The sequence below is a fragment of the Cricetulus griseus genome, chromosome X, assembly GCF_003668045.3.
Source record: "Cricetulus griseus strain 17A/GY chromosome X, alternate assembly CriGri-PICRH-1.0, whole genome shotgun sequence".
Classification (NCBI taxonomy): domain Eukaryota; kingdom Metazoa; phylum Chordata; class Mammalia; order Rodentia; family Cricetidae; genus Cricetulus; species Cricetulus griseus.
The window spans coordinates 115,976,801-116,000,021 of record NC_048604.1 but is presented as its reverse complement, the minus strand read 5'-3'; the positions used below and the strand labels follow the sequence as shown (position 1 = coordinate 116,000,021).

The 23,221-nt window shown below is 38.2% G+C and overlaps 1 protein-coding gene across 1 annotated transcript in view; it reads right to left on the bottom strand.

Annotated features, from left to right (window-relative positions):
• Positions 1 to 21,491, bottom strand: part of Otc (ornithine carbamoyltransferase) — a 66,474-nt gene extending 44,983 nt beyond the window's left edge. Inside the window, exons 1-3 of the mRNA XM_035449765.1 lie at positions 21,415 to 21,491; positions 7,889 to 8,027; positions 6,120 to 6,201 (exon numbers count right to left, since the gene is read on the bottom strand). Of these exons, the coding sequence (XP_035305656.1) occupies positions 6,120 to 6,201; positions 7,889 to 8,027; positions 21,415 to 21,491 (298 nt within the window). The remainder of the gene's footprint in view (positions 1 to 6,119; positions 6,202 to 7,888; positions 8,028 to 21,414) is intronic.
• Between the last annotated feature and the right edge of the window lie 1,730 nt (positions 21,492 to 23,221).

Below are 23,221 nucleotides of genomic sequence, written 5' to 3'. Positions count from 1 at the left end.
CATATATATTCGATATTAGATACTGATAAGTATTACAAGATTTGAGTAAGAAAGGGCAACAGGAAATGTAAGATAGGAATTGCCATTTTAAGTGTTATGATCACTGAAGAAAAATTTTAGTTTAAGTTGAGGAATGCATGAGTGTGGACCATGACAAACATGTAAGATGGGAGGAAGACTAGTTATTTGTCTTGTGTAAGGGTCACATATGTGTGTGAAAAATACAATGTGTAAGGAGGAGTAGAAGGGAGCTGCAAAAGGAAAGTAGGAATAAGAGGGAAGAACTGATTTTTGTCTGAGGGAAATGGAAATCTATTGATGGTTGGCGCAATGTGTAAGACAATTAGGCTTCAGTTTTAATGAAGTAGATAAATAATGGGGCAGAATCAAAGAGGCCAGAAGGAGAGAGACATTTCTAAAATTTGGATGGAAGTTCAGAACTCAGACAAGAATGACAGCAGCTTGAGTAGTAAGAAAGTGGTTGGACAATTGCTATTTACATAGTTTGAAGGTAGCAGCAGCATTAAACTACTGGGCCTATTCCCCCCTCAAAGCATATATTACAGCTATCAGAGGACTTCTAGCTCCTTAGCTGCACTCTGCTTACCTACATCTGTATCCATATATTCTGCTTTATTTCTCATTAAAAATAGATGAACTTCTCGTCTCTCATGTTTCCATGTCTCTTCCTACCTTCTTTTTTAAAGATTTATTTATTTATTTATTTATTTATTTATTATGTATATGCTGTTCTTTCTGCATGTATGCCTGCAGTCCAGAAGAGGGCACCAGATCTCATTATGGATGGTTGTGAGCCACCATGTGGTTGTTGGGACTTGAACTCAGGACCTCTGGAAGAGCAGCCAGTGCTCTTAACCTCTGAGCCATCTCTCCAGCCCCTCTTCGTACCTTCTTAACATGCCCAGTTCACCCACATTCTTTAGATCTTTACTAAAATGCTTAACAATTCATGTGCCATCTTTGTCCCATGCTCCCCTTCATACACTAGAATTCAACCCCATTGACTGTTCATGAACATTATCAATTCTTTATCTCTCATATCATAGCCATCAAGAACTATGCTCGATCATTAATAGAAACATTTTTCTTGGCACTCCATTCACTTTCAAGTATCACTTTAATTCTTTGCTCCCCTCTAATCAGTCTTTCTCTCTTCTCCTCATTTCCATCAAAGCTCCGTAAAACTTTGCTAGTCATCACTGCAGCAAAACTCTTCCCATCAATGTTAATATGACCTCCACATTGCTCCATTCTTTGCTACTCTTTCTTCTCAATCTCTTTAACAAAATGGAACACCAATCTCTCCTTAATAATCATCCTTTATATAAACTCCAAGATACCACACCTTCTTCATTTTATATCCAGCTTGGCAATTATTCCTTCTTGGTCTTGATTTCTGGTTTCTACTATTTTCCTCGACTTCTAAATACTGGAGCATTCCAGGGTCAGTTCTTGGTCCTCTTTTCTCAATCAACAAAATGGCCTACTGACTTGCCTACAGGCAAATCTTAGGGAGGTATTTTCTCAATTGAGAATCCCCTTTTCCAAACAACTCAAGCTTGTGTCAAGCTAGCAAGGTTGAATACTGCTTCTGAGAAGGACTTTTGCTTTTTCACTGGCCAAAACAAATTCAGACCCCAATCCAAAGTCTTGAGTCAACTCTTGGCTAATTTAGAAGGCTGGGTGGTGGTGATGTGGTATTCAAAGTGTGTGAGAGGATTTGAACATCACTAAGAGCGGCCATGGCAGAGGAGAGGACAGAGGCTGGGTCTCCACTATACTTCCACCCCTCATTCAGACAAATCCTTTTACCTCTTACATTTGTTCCTGCTTTCATATCAGATATTTTCATTCAGTGGTTTTTCTCCTGTTAATTTCTCAATGTCTGTTTGAGAAAATAAAGTAAATTTTATGTTTCTTTTTGTTTTCTTTACATATCCCTATGGGCTTTGGAACAAATGGTATAAGTAGAATCTATTCAGTATAAACAGGAGGGATCTGATGTCATTAACCTCTCTGTACCCTGCTGCCTTAGCTTTAGACTATAAATCCAATTTTTGTATTTGTATCTTTGTAAAGATGATGAATTTGAAACAGCTGCTACAGTACCAACTTCAATTTCACCTTGAAGTGACATGTTCATGTTAAATAATGGGAAGAACCATCACTTGGAATTCCCTGTGTGTTTTTCTTCTCTCCGCTACTGCATTTACTAAGATTAAAAAACATGTATCTGTCTATCAGCCCAATTAATTTTCAGTAAAAGAATACAATTGCCAGTAGATACACAGGAGAATTGTCTAGTTTGCCAAGGAGCCTTACACTGATGGATGCAGAGTGAATAGTCTAAAACTACACACAGACATGAACATTGTCTTACAAACATAATGTGGAGGAAAGAAGCCAGACACAAAAGAGCTGAATGTTTCCTTTAATATAAAGGTTGAAAACAGGCACAGTTAATCTGTGGTAGTAGAAACCTACATAATGGTTCCCCTAGGATGGATGAGTAGCAGCTTGAAGGAAAAACAGGGTTGATGCAAAAGACTTCTGAGTCCTGTTTATATCCTGCTTTCTTAGGTATTTGTTACAATTATGTATTTACTGTAAGAATTCATTGAATTGTCATATACTTAGTGATCTGCACACTTGCCTGTAAGTGTGTTAGGCTTTAATATACATGTTTCATAAAGAATTAATATGGGTCTATGATCATGTTCTATTTCATGAAATAAGTAGAAATGTTGCTGGGTCCCTGAGTTTCAGACTTAAGATGAAATCCTAAGAACTATACTATAAGAATCACCTCATCCTGGAGGTAGTACAACTCTGTAGCAGTAATATACAATGAGATACAATCTATTTTCATTCTAAATACCAAGGGCATGTATTGTATCTGTTGAAAAAATGTATACTAAAGGACAACTATTAAAATGCACATGCAGAGGTTGGGATGCAGTGCTGCGACAAAGTGCTCAAACAAGATCCTGGTGTCTATCCTCAGTGGCAATACATTTACACAGCAGAACTGTTTTCCCATGGCTTTGTCATTTCTGCAAGCATTTAAGACAGCTTCTGACCCTGATTTGTCTGTTATTGAGTTTGGTTGGCAGCATGCCATGTCCAATTAGGCCCATAGGGATTTACCGAGGATAATGACAAATACTCTGTGAACCATGAATTTTAAAGGCCAAATATTCCGGTTCTCATGAATTTGTTGATAGAGTTTGCAATTTTGTGCAGCTTTTAGAGCACTTCTTATTTTATTTTATTAACATTTTTATTTATTTTACATACCAACCACAGTTTCCCCTCCATCCTCTCCCCCCATACCCTCCCCAATGCCTATGCCCTCCCCATCCACTCCTCCTCCATCTCCATTCAGAAAGGGGCAGGCTGCCCATGGGCTTCAACAAAGCAGGGCACATCAAGTTGAGGCAGACTGAGCTCCTGCCCTTGTATCAAGGCTGGATTAGGTAATCCAGCATGGGGAACAGGTTCCCAAAATCCAGCTAAGCCCCAGGGACAGGTCCTGCTCTCACTGCTAGGAGACTTGCAAACAGATCAAACTACACAACTGTCACACACATGCAGAGGGACTAGGTCAGTCCCATGCAGGCTCTGTAACTATTGGTCCAGAGTCCACGAGCTCCCAGGAGCTCAGATCAGCTGTTTCTGTGGGTTTCCATCATGATCTTGACCCCCCTGACTTCTACAATCCCTCCTTCCTTTCTACAGGATGACTCCTGGAGCTTGGCCCAGTGCTTGGCTGTGGATCTCTACCTCTCCTTCCATCAGTTACTGGATGAAGGCTCTCTAATGACAATTAGGGTAGTCACCAATCTGATTACAGTAGATGGCCAGTTCAGGTACCCTCAGAGCACTTCTTTAGAGACAGCTGTCATCTAACAAAATGCTAAGTGCCATTTGTGGAAAGTATTTCACTAGAATAAAATGTGACCATCTCATGCTTCAATTAAACTAGATATTTTTAGAAATAATTGCATCCAATCACATGTCTGCCATATGTTAGCTATATGCATTTGTAACATTTCTTGAACCTAGGTCAACCTGCTCTCCTTAATCTTACTTTCATAGCATTATCATGAGAATGAAGTGAGGTGATCCATATAGTTAATATGGAGCACTTGTCACAGAGTCATTATCCAAAGCCTCAATAGCCTCAGTCTCCCCTTTAATGATAGCTTTAACACATTATTATGGAGGAAACTATTTAGGGATATTTCAATATAAAGTATAATATTTAAACAGAAAATTATGGAACAACCAAGGCATATTTGCTATAAATATTAAAAATTGAAAAGTTTTTATAAACTAATTCTTTTGGTGGCTTGGAAATAGTGTACCTCTTTTAATGTACTAGTGGTAATTTTTTAAAAGATAAAATAAAATTCTGACTAATTTCTAGAAGATCAGTGTTTGAAGGAAACAAAGTTTGAGAATGACTGGCAGGTTTCTTCATTTCTCCCCACTATGGCTCAGATGCCAAAGAAACGTCTTACAGGAGCCAGATTTAAAGGGGAAGATGGAGCCATCTGTTTCCTTCCTAGGACTTCTAAGATTAGGTGACATCTTACATATTTTCCTCTTCCTATTTCCTTCTCTCAAGGGGCAAGGGGAGTATTTTAATAAGAAGAGATCCAAACCTTGGTGCTACTTTTACTGAGTAAACTTAGAAGTCACTTAATCTTTGTGGAATTCTTTTGGGGGGGACTACCTGTTTGATGAATTTCATGATTAATCATATGAAGCCAAATCTCATATAATAGAGTGGTAGCTCACTTTGAAGCCTGAGTAAGTGCCCACTGATGCTTATAAGGTAGGGTAAGGCATTTGAGGACTGAAAAATCAGCCAATGTTTATGTGGTACTTTCTTCTCAACCCTAATTGGTCATTCGGGTCATGTTATTGATTCAGTTGAGGTCTGATAGAGGGGAAATACAGAGAACAAGAAAAGAGGTAATTTGTGGCTTTCAAGTTACAAAATAGACTTTTGGAAACTTGCTGTGGAAACAATAGCTTTAGAAAAATGAAAACAACTTGAATTTTGACTGCCTGGCATCTAGGCACAGACAGTAGTACTAGATTTGGAAGTCAGAGCAGGTTTATTTCTAACATGTCTTTTCCTCACATGACCTCTAATACAGGAACCTGGAAGGGAAACAAGGAGAGTATGAGAGAAGAGGTAATAGCAATAGAAAAAAGTGGACCTTCGTCACTGTACATGCCGTGTGTTCCCCAAATCAACTTCCAAGGAATGGGAAACATAAAACCCTCATATGAGTTTAAGGAACTCCAATACTGAGAACATCTCTTTTCTGCCTTTAGTACACAGCACTGGGAGGCAGTAATGGCCTAGAGTTTCCTTGCAATGTCTTTGAGGAATGCACAATTAGGTAAAAATGGCCTGCCTTATGGTATCTCCGTTCCAGTGAAGTGTGGAGCACTACCAGGAGCTAGGACAAGATAATCTTAACAAGATTTTGTACTCAGAGTGAGACAAACCCTGCAGCAAACTGCAGAGCCGATCGAGGTAGGCACAAAAGTCCCAGAGGTTCCAGTATAAACATGACCAAGCACACTAGCTGATCCCTAGCTATCTAGACATTCAAATATCCACTAGGGCTTGGGTATAATAAATGGAGCCAGGGAAAAGAGACCCAATACTCACAACATAAACCCTGAGACAAATAAGAACTGCCAAATGCAGAAGAGGTTAAGTTCCCACAGTCTAATAGAATTGGCACAGAAGAAAATGTTCATTAGAAAAAATAGACACATTTCTCACATGAATTTAGGTCCTCAGGATTTGTGTCCACTTATGCTTGGCCATTAACATGAAGCAATATCTGAAGATTCTGGTCAATTCTTCACAGGCTTCTTAAAAAGGAGGCTGATCTTTCTGCCTATAGATTTTACAAGAATTGAAGGATACCCTTGCACTGCTGTGCAGAGTGAAACACTTATTTACTGTGGATGCTAAAGAGACACAAAAACTCCCCAGTGACATAAAACTTCCAAATGCTCATACTACAGCCAACTCTTCAACAGGAGTGTGGGCTTGTCAGTGGACTCACCTGTTTCTGTGGAGAGTCTTGTTCGAGTACTTCTTTTCTCAAAAATCATTCCTAAGGATTTCCCTTGCAATAAAGGCAAATACTGAAAACCAAGGACAAAATTACAATTAAAATGAAAGGTATACTTCCTATCCAATATCAAGGATTGTATTTCAAAGTGTTAATAAAAATATAGACCAATTAATCACTACTTCTGAAGTAGTGGTCACAATATTGTTTAAAAATTAAATTAAAAGATGTTTCACATTCAATACACACAGCTTATTAACATGAAATTAGGAATTAACACTGGCTTGGGATACAGGTTTCTCATGTAGCCCAGGCTAGCCTTGAACTTGCTGTGTAGCAAAGGCAGGCTTTGAACTCATGATGCTATTATATCTTTCAAGGCTTAGGGTTACAGATGACGTTCACTATACCTGGTATATATTATTTATGAGTAGGTTCAATTTGGAAGCTTATCCAAAGCATGCTATTTCACACTGGAGCGATCATCTTATTGAACTCTATTGCATCCCATTCAATTTTCAGTGATGCTGAAAATGTTTTATTCAGAGGGACTTTCTCAGCTAGTAAGATCCTACTCTGTCACAATATGGGACACCAAGAGTCTTAACTTAGGACACCAATAAACCTCAGCTTTTCAGCTTCATATTTGTCACTCTCCCTCATGAGAGAACATAAAGGCTTTGCTCCTGGAAGTCATTTGAAAACATTCTGGGAGTTTGAGTATTGGGTGGAGCTCTTCTTCCTTCCTCTTGTGTTAGTAGACTTCCTGTTAGGATGCGCTGTGGTCGTCTGGTCTTCAGTCAGCAAAGCATGAAAAGGCACAAGTTTGTAACCCAAGGAAGTCTTTCCCTCTATTCTAGGTATTCTACAAGAACATCAGCACATAGAAGTTGGATCACAGCCTTACCTCTTCAGGGCTTGGAAAGCTAGCCAACTAGATAAGAAAACCAGAATCATATCAAACTTTCTCAGCTTGAAACCAAATCTTTTAAAAAATACTTTTGAGCCAGGCAAAGTGAAACATCCCAGCACTGGGGAGGCAGTGGCAGGTGGATCTATGTGAGTTTGAGGTCTGTCTGATTTACATAGTGAGTTCTATGTCATCCAAAGCTGTAGAGAGAGTCTCAGTCTCAGAAACAAACAAACAGCATTTGAGCAAATTCATAATACAAATGTACTTTCACAAATAAGACCTCTAAATGAAGCCACTACATTAAGCATTTTGAAACATAAATTGCTCAAAATGCAGAACAATGCCCAGAGTTAATCACCACATTCAATTTGTTCCCCTATTTAACTAGCATTTACTTGTTCCTTCATAATTGGGATGTTTTTAAAAACACAATCTCATCATTGTGAATATTGTCCTAATGATGACATATCTGACACATATCTAGAACAGAAGTGTATTTTTAAAAGCCAATATATCATCTTTGAGTTTTAACTGATAGAAAACACAAAGAGAAAAGGGATGTATAAGAACAAAATCTTTCTAGACAAATGATATCTCAGTTTCCAATCCAGTTACTAATGAACTTCAGCATTCTTCTGAGGAAAAAAAGTGCAAGGACTTGTCATAGAATAACTGTTTTTCATGCTTATTTATATGCCTGCACATTTGCTGCTAATCAATTACCTTGCCTCTGAGGTTTCATTACTTAGCTAACACTCAGGAATTTGAATGTACTTTGTTTCCCTCTGCCTTAGGAACGCTGCATCCCAAAGGTAATGGAAGAGAAGAAAGAAGGAATGTCACTCACTTCTCCTTTGTGCTTTATCCGGAATTTCAGATCTGCAGACAGCCATAGCATGTACTGAATCTCCTCTCCAGTGAAGTTCTTCAGAGTGAGGAGGTCACGACCTTTCAGCTGTACTTGGCTCTGTAGCGGCTTCCCACACCTACAAAAGAAGGGGAAAACCGGAAGAGGACAATATGCATTCAAGAAAATGGCGCTATGGGGTAGTCCATTGGCCTATTCTTGAAATCAAACATAGTAAATAACATGGTATAGCATGTATCTCTGCAAAGTGTTAATGAAACAGATATGACTATGGTTTTGATTTTATTGTTACATTTGAGAGAAAAGAAAAATTTGTGGATGTTGAATTCGGGCATACTTCAAATTAGCTGGATGGGCATCTTTGCCATTTATTAAATCATACAACTTCAGGCAAGTTACCCAGCCTCTCTCTGCAGATGTTTCTCACCAACAAAATGAGTGTAATACTTACACAGTGTCATTGTGAAAATGAAATTATTTAAGTCATGCAAACCATGCTCAACATAATATGCATTAGGTAGAACTTACCTACTTTTATTGAACTCTATGCAAGCAAGATTTATAATGTACAACAGATGTTTACCCCCTCCTCTTTTCAGATCTCTTCGTGAAGACTTGTATTCCTTTCACCACTAGGTGAAGATATAGTCAGCCCTGTAGCTTCTTTTCAATGGTACAGAATTTTTAAATTCCTCTGGTTACTTTTACACCCAGAAGAATGATAGTAAAGTGATAAACAATAACATTTTAACAATGATAAGCACTTTTTAAGTTTGTAAAATTCATTGCAAGTTGACACCTTTTACCTTCAGCTCATTTCTGATTCAGATTGGTCTCATTTATTGGGGGAAAGACAAGTCAGAACCTGGTTGCTCTATTTCCTTTTGTCAGTTCCTCAAGGTGAAGTCAACAGGAGAATAAATCTAGTTACGTTCTAGTTTTCTAGTATTGGTGTAGGTGTTTGAGGGTGACTGTTTATTTATGGGAGCCCTCTAGAGAGACTCTCCCAGACAGTTTTTGATGTGAATAAAAACAGTTCTTCATGTATTAATGGTTTTATGTTTATCCAGACACCACCACCCCAATGAGATCTTTACATTTCTCCAGGATATCTCTTGTCATGATCAGAAACAATGCCATGCTACCAGTTCTTTTTCTTATTCCATCCTGTCTCATGGGAAGCACTCCATATTGCTGACAAGACTAAGGTCCATTCTATTAAAGTCCTCTTTTAATCTGCCATCAAGAGAGTGAACTAGTCAGTACCTCTTACTTTAAACAACCTGTGCGCGCGCGCGCGCGCGCGCGTGTGTGTGTGTGTGTGTGTGTGTGTGTGTGTGTGTGTGTGTGTGTGTGTTCAAGTGTTCTAGAACCTACCTAATTTTGTACCCTTTGATTAACATCTCTCATTTCTCTGTCTACTATTCTCATCTTCATCTCTTGATAACCACTGTTCTACTCTCAATTTCTGGGTTCAACTTTTGTTTTTCAAGACAGGGTTTTCATGTGTTACCCTGGCTGTTCTAGAACCAACTGAGCTCTGTAGACCAGGCTGGCCTCAAACACACAGAGATCCTCTGCCTCTGTCTCTCAAATACTGGGATTAAAGATCTGAGCCACCACTGCCCAGCTAAATTCAACTTTTTTACATTCAACATACAAATGAGATCCTGAGGTATATGTCTCTCCTGTTCATGGTTTATTTCACTAAACATATAGTATTCTAGGTTAGTCTGTGTTGTCCCAAATGCCAAAATTTCTTGGATATATCCCACATCTTAATTCATTCATATTCATTCATCTATTGATGAACACTTATCTTGGATTTTGTGACTGATGTCTGTCAAGATGGCTGGACTACTATTTTTTAAAAAAAAAAAAAAAACTTCTGTTAATCTCTACCCCCTGGCTTGGTTTCTGTAATGAATTTTAGCAATCACACATGTTTTAAAACTGATTTTCTATTATATTTGCAAGTCTGTTTTGAGGAATCTGACTACTCACTCTGATCGAGTGAGAGCAAAGGCAGCACTGGTTTGACCAGAGTACAAACTAAAACAGAAATATATCTATTTTAGTATTATTTTGCATTGTGTTTATTCCTGTGATTTGAGGTAATCACTGTATAAAATGGCAGCTTTTATTTAATTATTCCACTGTTACCTGTATTTTATAATAACTGATGTCTATCACACTAGGAGGTGAATACTAATTAGAAAGGATGATAAACTGAAGGAAATTGATTTACCATATCTAGTAAACAATAATTTTTACTAAGAACATACTGTCACAAAATAATGATAAGAAAATAATCATAAGAAAATAATTAAGGTATATATTCTGTTGATATAGATTTATGTATACATTTTTTCAGTATTGACATGGGCATAGGTCTGAAAAAATCACAAGTTCACTCAAACTGTTGATTGCACTTTGTGGGATCTGATAACATGGACAAATTTCACTAAATAATTTTCTAGAAAGGTGAACTTGTTCAAAAAGTGAGTATATTTTTTTCAGAACACATGATAAAAACTGTTCATCTCAAAGTTATGAGTTGATAAAGAAGATTAATTCCACAAGGATTGAGAGAGCTTTTAGGCAGGCTGGCTAATTAGTTGACTATATTAATATAGAATACTAATGGTATATTTCACTATACATAGAAGGAAATTCATCTTTTCAGTTTTTGTGTGGAACAAAATTTTGGTCCATACTCCTATTTCAGAGATGTAAGGCCATCTTCAACTTTACAGGATACATACAAAATAGACTCTACAAATGGGAATTTCTTTTAGTGGTCTTCAAATTTCTAGCTAACTTTCAACATGGTGCTGGAAAGATGGCTGAATGGTTAATAGTGTTCACTGTTCTCTGGACTCTGGTTTTGTTCCTAGAACACATATGGTCACTCAAAATGCCTGTAACTCCAGTTCCAGGGAATCTGAGGTCTTCTTCTGCAGGCTTCTGCATGTATGTGGTGTAGGTGTCTTGTCAGTGAACTTGTAACAGTGGCCACACCACAATGTGGTGCACATACATACACTTAGGCATACACACATGCATTTAAATTTAAAGATATTCTTAAAGAATATATTTAATATTAAAAAGAATATAAATCTATAACATATACTTATTTATAATATATGAGCTAGCGTAGTAACATTATATATACACAACAAAGCATAATAAAAATTAAAGGTAAAACATAAATTATAAAAATAACAAAATATTTAAAAATAATTTCTAAATATGCAAAACATTTTGCTACCTAAGAAGTTTCTAGAACAGAATGTTACTTCCTTCCTTGTACTATGGACAATATCTCCATGCTAGTAAGTCATTCACTGGATAACTTTAGTTCATAATATTTATGTAGAAAATTAGACTTCACATAATAAATTTGGTTATGCATTTGGCTCTGCTAATAATAATTAATGATAATATTAACAAACACATAGTATATACAACCACAGATGCTGTTGAGAAGTAAGGTTTTGACTAATATTCATACACTTCCAAGGTCAACTGCAACTTTCTTATGGAAATCTGTCTTAAATAGAGGTGTGGCAGAATAATCTTTACCACTTCACATTTAGGGCAGTTTTGAAAATACGTCTTTTTCTGGAATACAGTCTAAGCAATGTATGATTATAAGTGACAAACTCTTTTGACTACATGCATTATGATAACATATAACCATTGTATGACCTGAGACTTCCTCCAACATTATTTTTAAAGGAAAAATGTTCAGTTGGAAAACTCTAACCCCTGTGTTTCAGGGAATATAGGAAACGTGACTATAGCTGTTGGATTTTCATCTATCAACAACAGGAAAACATACTCATGGGCTCATTTTAAGGACCAACTCTAAACACGGCATTTAAGCTCAGTCTTCTGGTTATTTTTGGAATACACAGAAGCTGGATTTCCAAGTCCATGCTCATAAAGGATTCACTGCCCTCGTTCTTACATCCTCTGAAGAATTTTGATGTACATTTTCTTCCTGATTTCCATGAAAGGAAGCAGAAAAGAGGACCAATGCCTTTTAGTGATTCAAAACTTCTAACTTCTAGATCTTATTACTGCTCTTTCAAAAAGACAGGTTGGAGGAGGTATAGGGTCTCCAGGTCTTCCTAATATTTGTTCTTGTATATTTCAAGCCCCATATTAAGTCGTAGGGTAAATGTCTTACCATTGAGATTGATGTAAGATGCTAATATTGATATTTCTCCACTGACAGAATATTTGAGTATCAAGGTACAAGTGGCAGGAAAACATCATGTTTGACTATCTTTTGGTGAAGCCCATTAATTTATAAGTTTTTATACAACAGAAAACATTCATTCTTCTTGTGGAGTGTAAGGGACATAAGTCTCTCTTTATAACACAAGCTAGATTTTCTGTAGCATCAGCTGATAATGTTTCCCTGACTCTTATTGCCCAGAGATTATACTGGCAACAACCATTGAGAAATATACTTTCCTGATCGAAGGTTCCTTGTGCCCTTTTTGGCATTGTTTTTAGTTTGTTTGTATTGTTTTTTATAAGTAAAATTTTTTGTTTCAATTAGTAATAAGATTGTTTTACATGCCAATTCCAGTTCCCTCTCTCTACCCTCCTCCCCTGCTCTCCACCAACCCCCTATCCCATCCCCTTTCTGCTCCCCAGGGGAATCTTCAGAGTCTGTCATATCATTTGGAGCAGGGCATAGACCCTCTCCCATGTGTCTAGGCTGAGAGAGCATCCCTCTATGTGGAGTGGGCTCCCAAAGTCTATTTGTGTACTAGGGATAAATACTGATCCACTACCAGAGGCCCCATAGATTAACCAGACCTCCAAACTGACATCCTCGTTCAGGGGGTCTGGAACAGTCCTATCTGGTTTCCCAGAAATCAGTCTGGGGTCCATGAGCTCCCCCTTGTTCAGGTCAGCTGTTTCTGTGGGTTTCTCCAACCTAGTCTTGACCCCTTTGCTCATCACTCCTCCTTCTCTTCAATTGAATTCCAGAGTTCAGCTTTGTGTTTAGCTGTGGGTGTCTGCTTCTGCTTCTATCATCTACTGGATGAAGGCTCTAGGATGGCATATAAGGTAGTCATAAATCTCATTATTGGAGAAGGGCATTTAAGGTAATTTCTCCACTTAGATTGTTAGTTGGGGGTCAACCTTCTAGGTCTCTGGGCATTTCCCTAGTGTCAGATTTCTCTTTAAACCCATAATGGCTCCCTCTATTATGGTATCTCTTTTCTTGCTCTCCTCTATTCTACCCCTGAACTCAATCTTCCTGCTCCCTCATATCCTCCTCTCCCCTCCCCTTCCTCCCAACTCCCTCTCCCCTTCCCCATGCTTCCAATTAGCTCAGGAGATATTTTCCCTTTCCCCTTCTCAGGGATCCATGTATGTCTCTCATAGGGTCCTCCTTGTCTCTTCACAAATGTTGAAATGGAAGACATCATTGTAGCCATTACAACTACTGCACTATACAGAGGTCTCCGAACTTGTTTGTATAGCATAACTAAAGCTTTATATTCATATTTCTCATTCTCCAGCCTCACAACCACTTCTGCAGTCTCTGATTCTCCAAGAGAAACTACTTTCAATGTGATATGTATGTGAAATTACATAGTAGTGGTCCTTCTGTGGCTAGCTTAATTTACTTAGTGTGAGATCCTCCAAATCTTGCTTTAGAAAACATGCAAGGGTGTTTTCTTCCTTGGCATGCTTGTGTTAGATCATAAATAACCATTAATCTGAATCAAGACAAACTAACCTTAATAATTAGTGGGAAATTACTATTATTCTGTGACTTCTAAGAAATCATCGCCAAAGCATTAAAAGTTCTCTTATTTCCCACCATGATCATGGAGAGAACTGAAAAAACATCACAGTAGATGCATCTTTAATGCACTGCAGTTCTGAAGGAAACAGTGTTTTGTTCCTTTTGTAAAATCCATCAAGAGCAGTTTTCACAGTGCTTGAATTTTTTTATCATGTATCTTCCCAAACACAGCAAGGCTCTCTTCTAGTCTTTGGGGAATTGCCATATTCCTTCCTCAGATTGGATTAACTTCTTTGCACTTTCAATATTGTATATTATGTCTCAGAATTCTTTAATACCTAGTGTGTAGTCAGTATTACTTCCTCACAGACAACTTTGTTCTTCCCTTACAACCATTTTCTGCATTTATGTCAATAAATTGTTCTTCATTAAGTTGCTCTAGCTGTATAATTACTGTCTTTCAAACAGAGGCACAATCAACAATTCCATAGACAGTTGTTTATTCTACAATTTCATGTGGATTCAACTCAAAGACTTATGAGGCATGGAGAATAATTAATTGTGACCTAGGATACTGCTAAAGCTGAAACTCCCCTAGGACTCAACTTCTCTGTGACAGGATTTGATCTACTGAGAACAATGAATGGGCATGTCTTCAGAAATGATCGTACATCCTAAGCATCTCTGTTAAATTCAGGTGCCCAGACCTAAAAAAACCCTGATGGGAAAAACATGTGGAATCAATGTGTGACCACAGCACCAAGATGAGTTTTAAGTATGGTAATAGTGACCCACAAAACCCCTTTAGACAAAATAAGTTGCCATACTTCTCAGTGCCAAAAGTGTACATAAATAGACATGCTACATTTTGAGACATCAATATGGGAGGGTTTGACCAATTAAAAAAGATTAATATTAAATGTACCTCAACCTGTTTATACCATTAAAAATTCATTAGAGTAGTCATTACCTTTTTGAATTCTATCCAGGAGGTGGAGCAGGAAATGTTAGCTTGGGAAAAAGTTGTTTTTCATAGATATCAAGAACTAACCAGGAAAATTTATCATTAAAAGGAAAGCAAACACAATGGTCTTAGTTTAATTCCTATCCTGTTTATTATCAACTCATAGAACTTGCCTTGGCTAAAAAATGAAATTGCAACACCTCTTTCCTGAGCTAGTAAAAATTAGAGAAAAGTACAAGAGCTCCACAATTGGGCCACATTGAGAAAACTCACACACAAACCTCTTTTTACCTGGTCCTTGCTAAACATTGACCTGTTTGGGGAGATAAAGCCACATTCGAATTAGCCAGATAAAGGCACTGGCATAAAGTTACTAATCTCCAATCAGGCACAGCCTGCTCTATCTATCACAGGAGAACTGAAACCAAGGCACGCATCACTCTTTTTAAAAAGAGAGTTATTTAATTTTTGGTTTAGTGGGTGGTGGAGAGGTATGTGCATGCAAGTGCAGGTTCCTGCTTGGGCTAGGGACCCTGGATCCCCCTGGGCTGGAGTTATGTGTTTGTAAGCTGCCAGATGTCTGTGCTGGGAACTGAACTGAGATCTTGTGCAAGAAAGGCTCCTGACCACTGAATCATCTCTCCAGCCCCACACAAACTACTCTTCATTTTTTTCCCATGAAGTACTTACCCATATTGTATTAAAATATACAAGACAGAAACTAAAATTAAACAAATCACCTCTCAGATCAGAAACAAGCTACATTATCATTCTCCTTTTTTTTAGAAATACATTTTTCTTATTTTATCTTATTGAAAAACTGGGGATTTCCAGAACCTTGTGCAGGCCAGAAAAGCCCCCCGCCAGTGAGTGCCATCTACAGTCCCTCATTATCATCCTTCAGCTCACATGTAACAGAAAGAATACAACATTGGGACCAATGAGAACTGTGTACAGATTTCCCATCAATGATATCAAGGAGACGTGTACCAGTTACCTGTAGTTGGGCTTTACTCAATATTAGATTCATAGACATGAATCTAAATGTATTTCACCCTATAAATATATACAAATAGTATTGCCAATTCAAAACTAAAATCAAATAACGTTTAAAAACCAATTTGCAGTCTAATTAGAGCCAGAGCCTTTGAGAAAAGCATAATTAGTTCCCCAAATTAAACAATTTGAAAAAAATAAATGAAGAGCTGTCTTAAGCCCAAATCACTAAATACTAAGAAGCTCATTGGAGAGTCACATATGAGCTTTACCTAACTATCTTTCTAACTAGGAAATGGAAGCATATGGGCTACTGGCAGAATAAAGCCTTTCATCACTACAGTTTGCATTTTCCAATTATGACAGATTAGTTTTTTTTGGGGGGGGGCTTGGATGTGTTCTCTGGAATAATTCTATTTCGTTGGAATAAAAACTGCTTGATTTGCATAAAATGTGTTCAGTTAGGACCTGACTTTTTGAGAGAAGGAAAAACTTGAGTGTTAACTGATCTTCTGATCCCCACAGAGAATTTGATGAAGACTTTAGCTTCTGGAGATGTTAGAGAGAGCCAATGGATCGATCTCATTCCAAAGATTTTGATGCTTCTTTAACTTTGCAGTAATGTGAAAGTTAACATATATTTCCATATTTTGTTTATTGATATATTTTTGCTACACCTAAAAAGGGATATTGGATCCTTGTAGGTTGGCCAATCTCACCAGTTTGGAGGGATCAAAAGTTTCAAAGTCGGAGAATTACTTTTTTTAAGTAGTTGAATTGCAGTCCTAGGCACAGGAATAAACTATGACCTTGAGAAGGTCATTGTCAGCTCTGGCATCAATTTATTTTCTGCAAAGCTGAGCCAGGAACTAAGTTAATGGTTGTTCCTGTCTTTAGCATTCCATAAAGTTAGTAAACATAAGAATTTGCAATGGCAAACTTAAATAGTATTCACTTTATTTGGTCTTTTGAGACAAGATTTCTCTGTGTAGCTTTGTAGACCAGGCTGGCCTCGAACTCACAGAGATCCACCTCCTTCTTGCTTCCTGAGGGCTGGAATTAAAGGTATGCACCCCCACTGCCCAGCTCACTTTCTTTCTTAATAAGGCACATTAGAAAGCAGTCAAGGGTTTTTATTTTCACAAAACTCCAGAATGGATTCCATTGGTGTGAACAGACAACCACAATTTTTTTCCAAATATAGAAACTACATTAAGAGCAGTTGTAATAATTTTTACTAAAATTATTTGAAACCTTCCTTCCTGTTGCTATGTACACATGTGTGCCATAACTTACTGTTGATAATTCAATGGAAATTTCTAAAAACATTGTAGAACATCAGTATTGAGAAATTGTGGAAATTCTTTGAGGACCGAAGAATATAGACCTGCAGCAGCTTTGTGTGGACCTATTGCTAAAAGCCTGATGACTTTTTTTTCCAAGAAACACTAGAGTGCTGAAACTATATGGCTTCCATTATTTTCATTAAATTACTAAATGGTAGATGGGGAAAATCCACTGTTGGCCTGTTATCTCCATTCCAGTTTGGTCCCATGCCTTATATGGTTTTCTGAGGTCAGAATAGGAAAGCATTTTAATTTTTAAGGCATTTTAATTTTGACATTAAAACACAAACAATCAAAGATCCTCAATGCTTGTCTCTCCTCTGTGTATTGTTTGTGATCACTTTATCTGAGTGTCTGTGTGGGTATGGGTGAATGTATGTGTGGGATGAAGGAAACATAATAAGTCACGTGAGTCCTTGTGGAGGTCTGGAATGAAATACCCCAAAAAAACAGTCACCTCCGGCTCCAATCCATAACCTCCACAGAATTGGCTGGCTTAGCTCAATATTCTCTGAAGAAATTTCTATTTGGAAGATGAAATTGAAGTGCACTTATAAATTGGTCTTCTCTGACAAAGAAAGAGATTTTTAGTGGTTTCTTTAAAAGCTATAAGTGGTTTTCCTAACTGGCAACAAATCATAGAACACTATTATCCAAACCTAGCCAGGCTCCACAGCCTTGGGCATGAGATGGAATGCCTGATGATTTGCTGTTTTCACCATTCTCAGTGTCTGAGCCTATTGATTTTGAAAAAGAAACGAAAAGAAAAAAATAATTGCCTAAAACTGATTGATCCAGGTGTCTTGTGGATGACTTCAGCATCACTCCAGCTGTTATTTTATTATGTACATTGTAGTATGTGACTATACACTTCTGTTAAATCTCAGTTTTGTGGCACTGCCAAAATCCTAACCACATATTTGCTGTTTAGTCTCTAATGGTAAATTCATATGGTATGTTGTGTAACATGGACCCTCCACTTTTCCCCAGTGATGGAAAAGAGAGAAAGAAGTCAAATTTGGATTTAGGCCGAAAATCTAAGCAAAGGTGTAACAGTGAATACAGGGAGCTTTTCTATGTCGTTAAGGAACCTTGTCAAATTCTGAGGGTCATAAGAGAAACTAGCAGTTTGGAATTAATCTATATGGCACATAGTATGCCTAAATAATGCAGCAGAAATGCCAAATACACACACTACATGAGAATACCACAACAAAGCATTTCAGTGTGTGTTCATAGCCTTTGTGTCATTGGGATGAAATAGATAATATAAACAACTTAAGGGAGATATCCTTTTGTTCAGACTTCCAGAAAGTTCAGTTCATTGTGTTGGAAAAGATTGGTCAAAGAAGAGCAGCTCACATTATGGTGGCCAAAAAAGCAGGAGAATGGGCAAGTGTTCTTTAATGAGTTAATCCTCTCTGACACACCTAGAGCTATGCTTTACTAATATCCTAGATGCTCCTCGGTGTGGTCAAGTTGAAGAAATTAACCACGGCATAAAATTATCTTATTTTTAATAAGACATATACTATTCAGTTTTTCAAAAACCTAGGTGACTTGTATTCAAACAGCCAATACATATGTGGGCTACATTAGCTGATTTTGCTCCAGAGCCTATTTGGTTTTAGAAATGGCTAACTAGGAATTTCAGAAATTCAATCTCACTAGTAGATGTCCAGAAGAGAATATTAGTACCAAGGCTAGTACATGTGGTTAAGAGAATATTAATACTGGTCAAATAAGACAACCATTTGGGACAAGTTTTACTTACAAAATTCAACCTGCAGACTTTTTGATCCCCCATAGGAGACCTCCCCCTCCCTGAGGAATGGATGGGGGAAGGATGGGGAGTTGGTGAGGGGAATGGGATGACAGTAGTAGGGAAAGGGAACTGGGATAGGTATGTAAAATAGGATGGATTTTAATTTAAACAAAATTAATTTAAAATTTCAACCTGCTATGAATATAAAAATTAAAGCAGCACATAACCTGCTAAAAAGGATATATGTTTAAGTTTTAAGCATTGGTTATTTATTCACCATAGTATTTTCAGTTCAGTGATTTTTCTTTGTTGAAAACTATAGAGTAAAGTGGAATCACCCTTTTATCTGATGTTACTCAGTGAGGTGGAGTGAAAAACAGGAAGCACTTATCTGTTATTTTACAGGTTTTTCACAAATTATCTCATCAATTATCACTAGAGTATGACTTCATGTGACTGGAATGAAGTATCTTATGTCCTAGTTAGGGTTTTTATTGCTGTGATGAAACACCATGGCGGAAGCAACTTGGAGAAGAAAGGATTTATTTAGTTTATGCTTCCACATTGCTGTTCGTCACTGAAGGAAGTCAGGACAGGAACTTAAACAGGGCAGGAACCTGGAGGCAGGAGCAGGTACTGAGGCCATGGAGGGGTGCTATTGAATATATTGCTCACATGGTTTGCTCAGCCTGCTTTCTTACAGAACCCACGACTACCATTCCAGGGTAGCAGCACCCACAATGGGCTAAGCCCTTCCCATCAATCACTAATTAAGAAAAAAAACATAAGGCTTGCCTACAGCCCCATCTTGTGGAGACAGTTTATCAGTTGAGGTTCCCTCCTTTCAGGCAACTCAAGCTTGTGTCAAGTGAACATAAAACTAGCCAGCACACCTTATCTGCCATTGCATCTCTAACATAATGCACACTGAATGAACCAAATTGGTACTCAATAAATATTTGTTGAATGAATGATTGACCCACCCTCTAATATGGAGCATATATTATATCCCTATCCATTTTATAGGTGAAGCACATTGCAGAAAAAAAACAATCCATTAGTAATGTTGCCAAGCCTGGAGGCCAGCTCTATAGTTTCCAATAACTCAGGGTGAGAATATACTTTGGGGGATTATTTCTGTAGTGGTTAAAACCTGAGGGTTTTTTCCAGGTGATTTTTAAGATTTATTTATATGATGGCAATAATTGGTGGGACACCACAATCTCTGGGCTCCACTTATCCTATCTATCTATAAAATAAGAGAATGCATGATTAGATGATCGAGTTCTCAGCTAGTCTGATAACATGAGATTAATTTACAATATCATGTATAACATTTTTTCGTCTGAAAGCCATATAACAAAGAAGGAGTGTTAAAGATAGAGGCCAGTGAACCTAGATCTATCAGGTAGTTGAGAGCAAGTAACCCCAGAATCACCACCACACATACATTTATTTTTGTTTGTTTTTCAAGACAGGGCTTTACTGTGTTGTGTAGCCTTGGCTGTCTCCTGAATCTTACTCTGTAGACCAGGCTGACCTCAAGCTCAAAGTAAGCTCTGCCTCTGCCTCATGAATGCTGGGATTAAACGTATGCAGCACCACTGCCTGAGTGTAAGGTATATTTCTTAATAGTGAGAGAAAACTGCCAGCTGGAACCTCCCCTTAGTAATCCAGGGATGTTGTTTCACTGGTAGGTTTAGACTGCAAAGTCATTCTTGGGAAATTCTGATTGTCATCAGACAACTTTTCTAGAAGCGTTCTGGTCACCATATCTGTACCTGATGGCTTTGCTGACCAGCTAAGTCATCTCCCTTCCCCCTTTACCACTGGTGCATGGCATGCCAACTTCAGCCATGTGCTCTGTGGCTGTGATTGGTCAATGGATAACCTTTTGTAATAAATTCATTGGAAACAACTCTTTGGCTGTATACATTCCACCAATGATTTCAGAGATGAATTTTTAATTTTTACTTTGTTAAAAAAAAGTCATTGTAGATACCAGTAGCCCCCAGATACTTAAGCTTTCTTTGCAGCAGCTCTGTAAATATTTGCTTCAATTCCATTTTCACCTTTTTTGTCTTTTAGGACTGAATTAGTCCCGACACCCTAGAGTGACATATTGTTGTTCAGAAAAATCAGAGTCGAAGGCCCTTGTAAACTACTGCCTCTAGTTTCCTTCAGCCAGTAGCTCATTTAGAATGTACTCAAATAGGAGATGTCAAGAACATTTAGTCTAGTGTACTTGCCTTGGTTGGCATGGTATAATTCAACTACACAATGACAAAGGGATGAAAACCCAGCTAGAATAAGAGACAGCTGTCTCGTGCAACTGTTAACTATGGCACTACAGTTACTCAGCAGAAGGAAGTACTGTGGGAACTCCACTGCAGAACATAATTCCAGGGTTCGGTACTGACCAGCTCCCATTCTTTGCCACTTACCGGAAATTTCGAACCATGGAATTGTGACCTTTTCTAAGAGTTGCATTGTTGAACAGGATCCTCAAATTAGACAGCATCTTCTTTGGCTAGTGGAAAAGAAGAAATCTCTGCTCTGAAGAGCTCCTCAACCAGGCAGCCTGTGGGGCCACTGGAAAGCTGAGAATGCTTTAGTTGCAGAGAGGGAGCAAAGGTCCTAGCACCCTTCCACTACCTTATCAGATCAGCCTGCTTAGAGATAGAGCAGGGCACGGTGCGGAGCCACTTGGACTTTAAGCCTAACTCCGGCATTGTTTTTTTAAAGAAAGAATCCTAACTCTTTCAGAGCCCAGCTTCTTCTCTTTCTTTCCAGTATGTATTTATGCTGTCACTTGCTTGTATAAAATCAGTTGACAAGTACCCATTGAGCATATAATATATGCAAGGCACTGCCGTGCTGGCTGCTGTGAAGGTACACTGAAATAACTCATTCAGAAAATGGGAATTGTCAGTACAAAACCCCAGATGGAGATATGACAGCCTTGAATATTTCTGTTGATTTCACTTTCCTACCTGGCACTCCCATCCTTTCCACAAAAACAGATAGGAAAAAGGGCAACTCTTGAAGTTGGGTTTCCATGGCAAAAAGCTACAGAGGCCTAGAGGTATAATAAAAAGATCTCAGTCCCAGGGCTCCTTTTATGTCTTGCACATAATAGGTCTTTAATAAATCAGTAGGCATTTATCGATTCTGGTATGAGCTTCCATTGAGTAGCAGTGATCCCCCAGAAACTTCTCAGGTCACCGAGGTTCACAGTTTCACATCCATCCATTCCTTCATCCATAACTTTAAATTGACTCATTTCAAACTCTCATCTGTGTCAGACAACAAGGGTAGACTAGAATTTCAAAAGAGGAAATGATCCCATCACTGAAGAGCTTGAGATTTCAACAATGGTGCCGGCATTTGTAAATAATATTCCTAGTACAGGCCCATATGAAAAGTCCAGATAAAGTTGTTGTCCTGCATAACACACAAGAGGAAAACCTTTAAGCCAGGAAGGGTGGAGGACAAGGGAGGAGGGAAAGGGGGGCAGGTGCCTCCCTCCTCTTGTCAATTCATATGACTTAGCACCAGCCCCCTCGTATGCACCCGCTGGAAAGTCTGTAGAATACTACAAGTAAATGCAACTAGGAAGCCAGCTATGGCTACTTCAGGATCAGAGATGGTTATGCGATCATGATTGGTATTGCTGGGGAAATAATCTTGACACTCTTCCCTTCTACCTATGGAGAATGATTTTGGATGAGCAGAGAGTAAACTGAGTTTCCAAACTTCTTCTATATCTTATGCTCTGGAAAGAGCACTCCAGGCAGAAGCAATTGTTTGTAAATGCACAGGAAAGAAAGGAGAGGGTCAATGTGCCAAGTAGGAGAATAGACGGCTGCGTGTTTGAAAAGACGGTTAAACACCTTAATGCAGAGAGGGGAAGTGTATGCTTGAACAGACCCTGAAGACCACATGATGATAGGAAGCTCACAACTTCACCCCCATATTGTTAGTAATTTGTGCTACCTGTACAAACAACTCAGAGGTGAAATGTTTGGGCAAAGGGCAAAAGGCGAGACATGTCTGTAGTTTTAGGCTAGAGAATATGGGCAGCATTTCAGAAAGTAATTCACCAGTCCTTCTACCTGTAAGGAAGTTGAAGCCCAAAGTCAGAGAAACTGAAGCTACCACAGAGTCTGAGTTAGAGGTGCTGCACCACAGTTGGGAGGGTACTAAAGTCTATTTCAATGAATCTCAAAAGGCAAGCTGTTTCAGTGAAATGAAGAGGTACATCTCAACTAGCCCACTTTTGATAGAACAGTACATGGAGTTTTTGTATTGTTGTTTGTTTTGTTGTTGTTCTGTTTTTACCTTATGGGCTTTTGTGTTTGTATTAGGTACTTATCTCATTATTGCCACAAAACACCAAGAAAAGATAATTTGAGGAATAAAGGGATGATTCTGTCTCACAATTTGAGGGGGATAAACATCA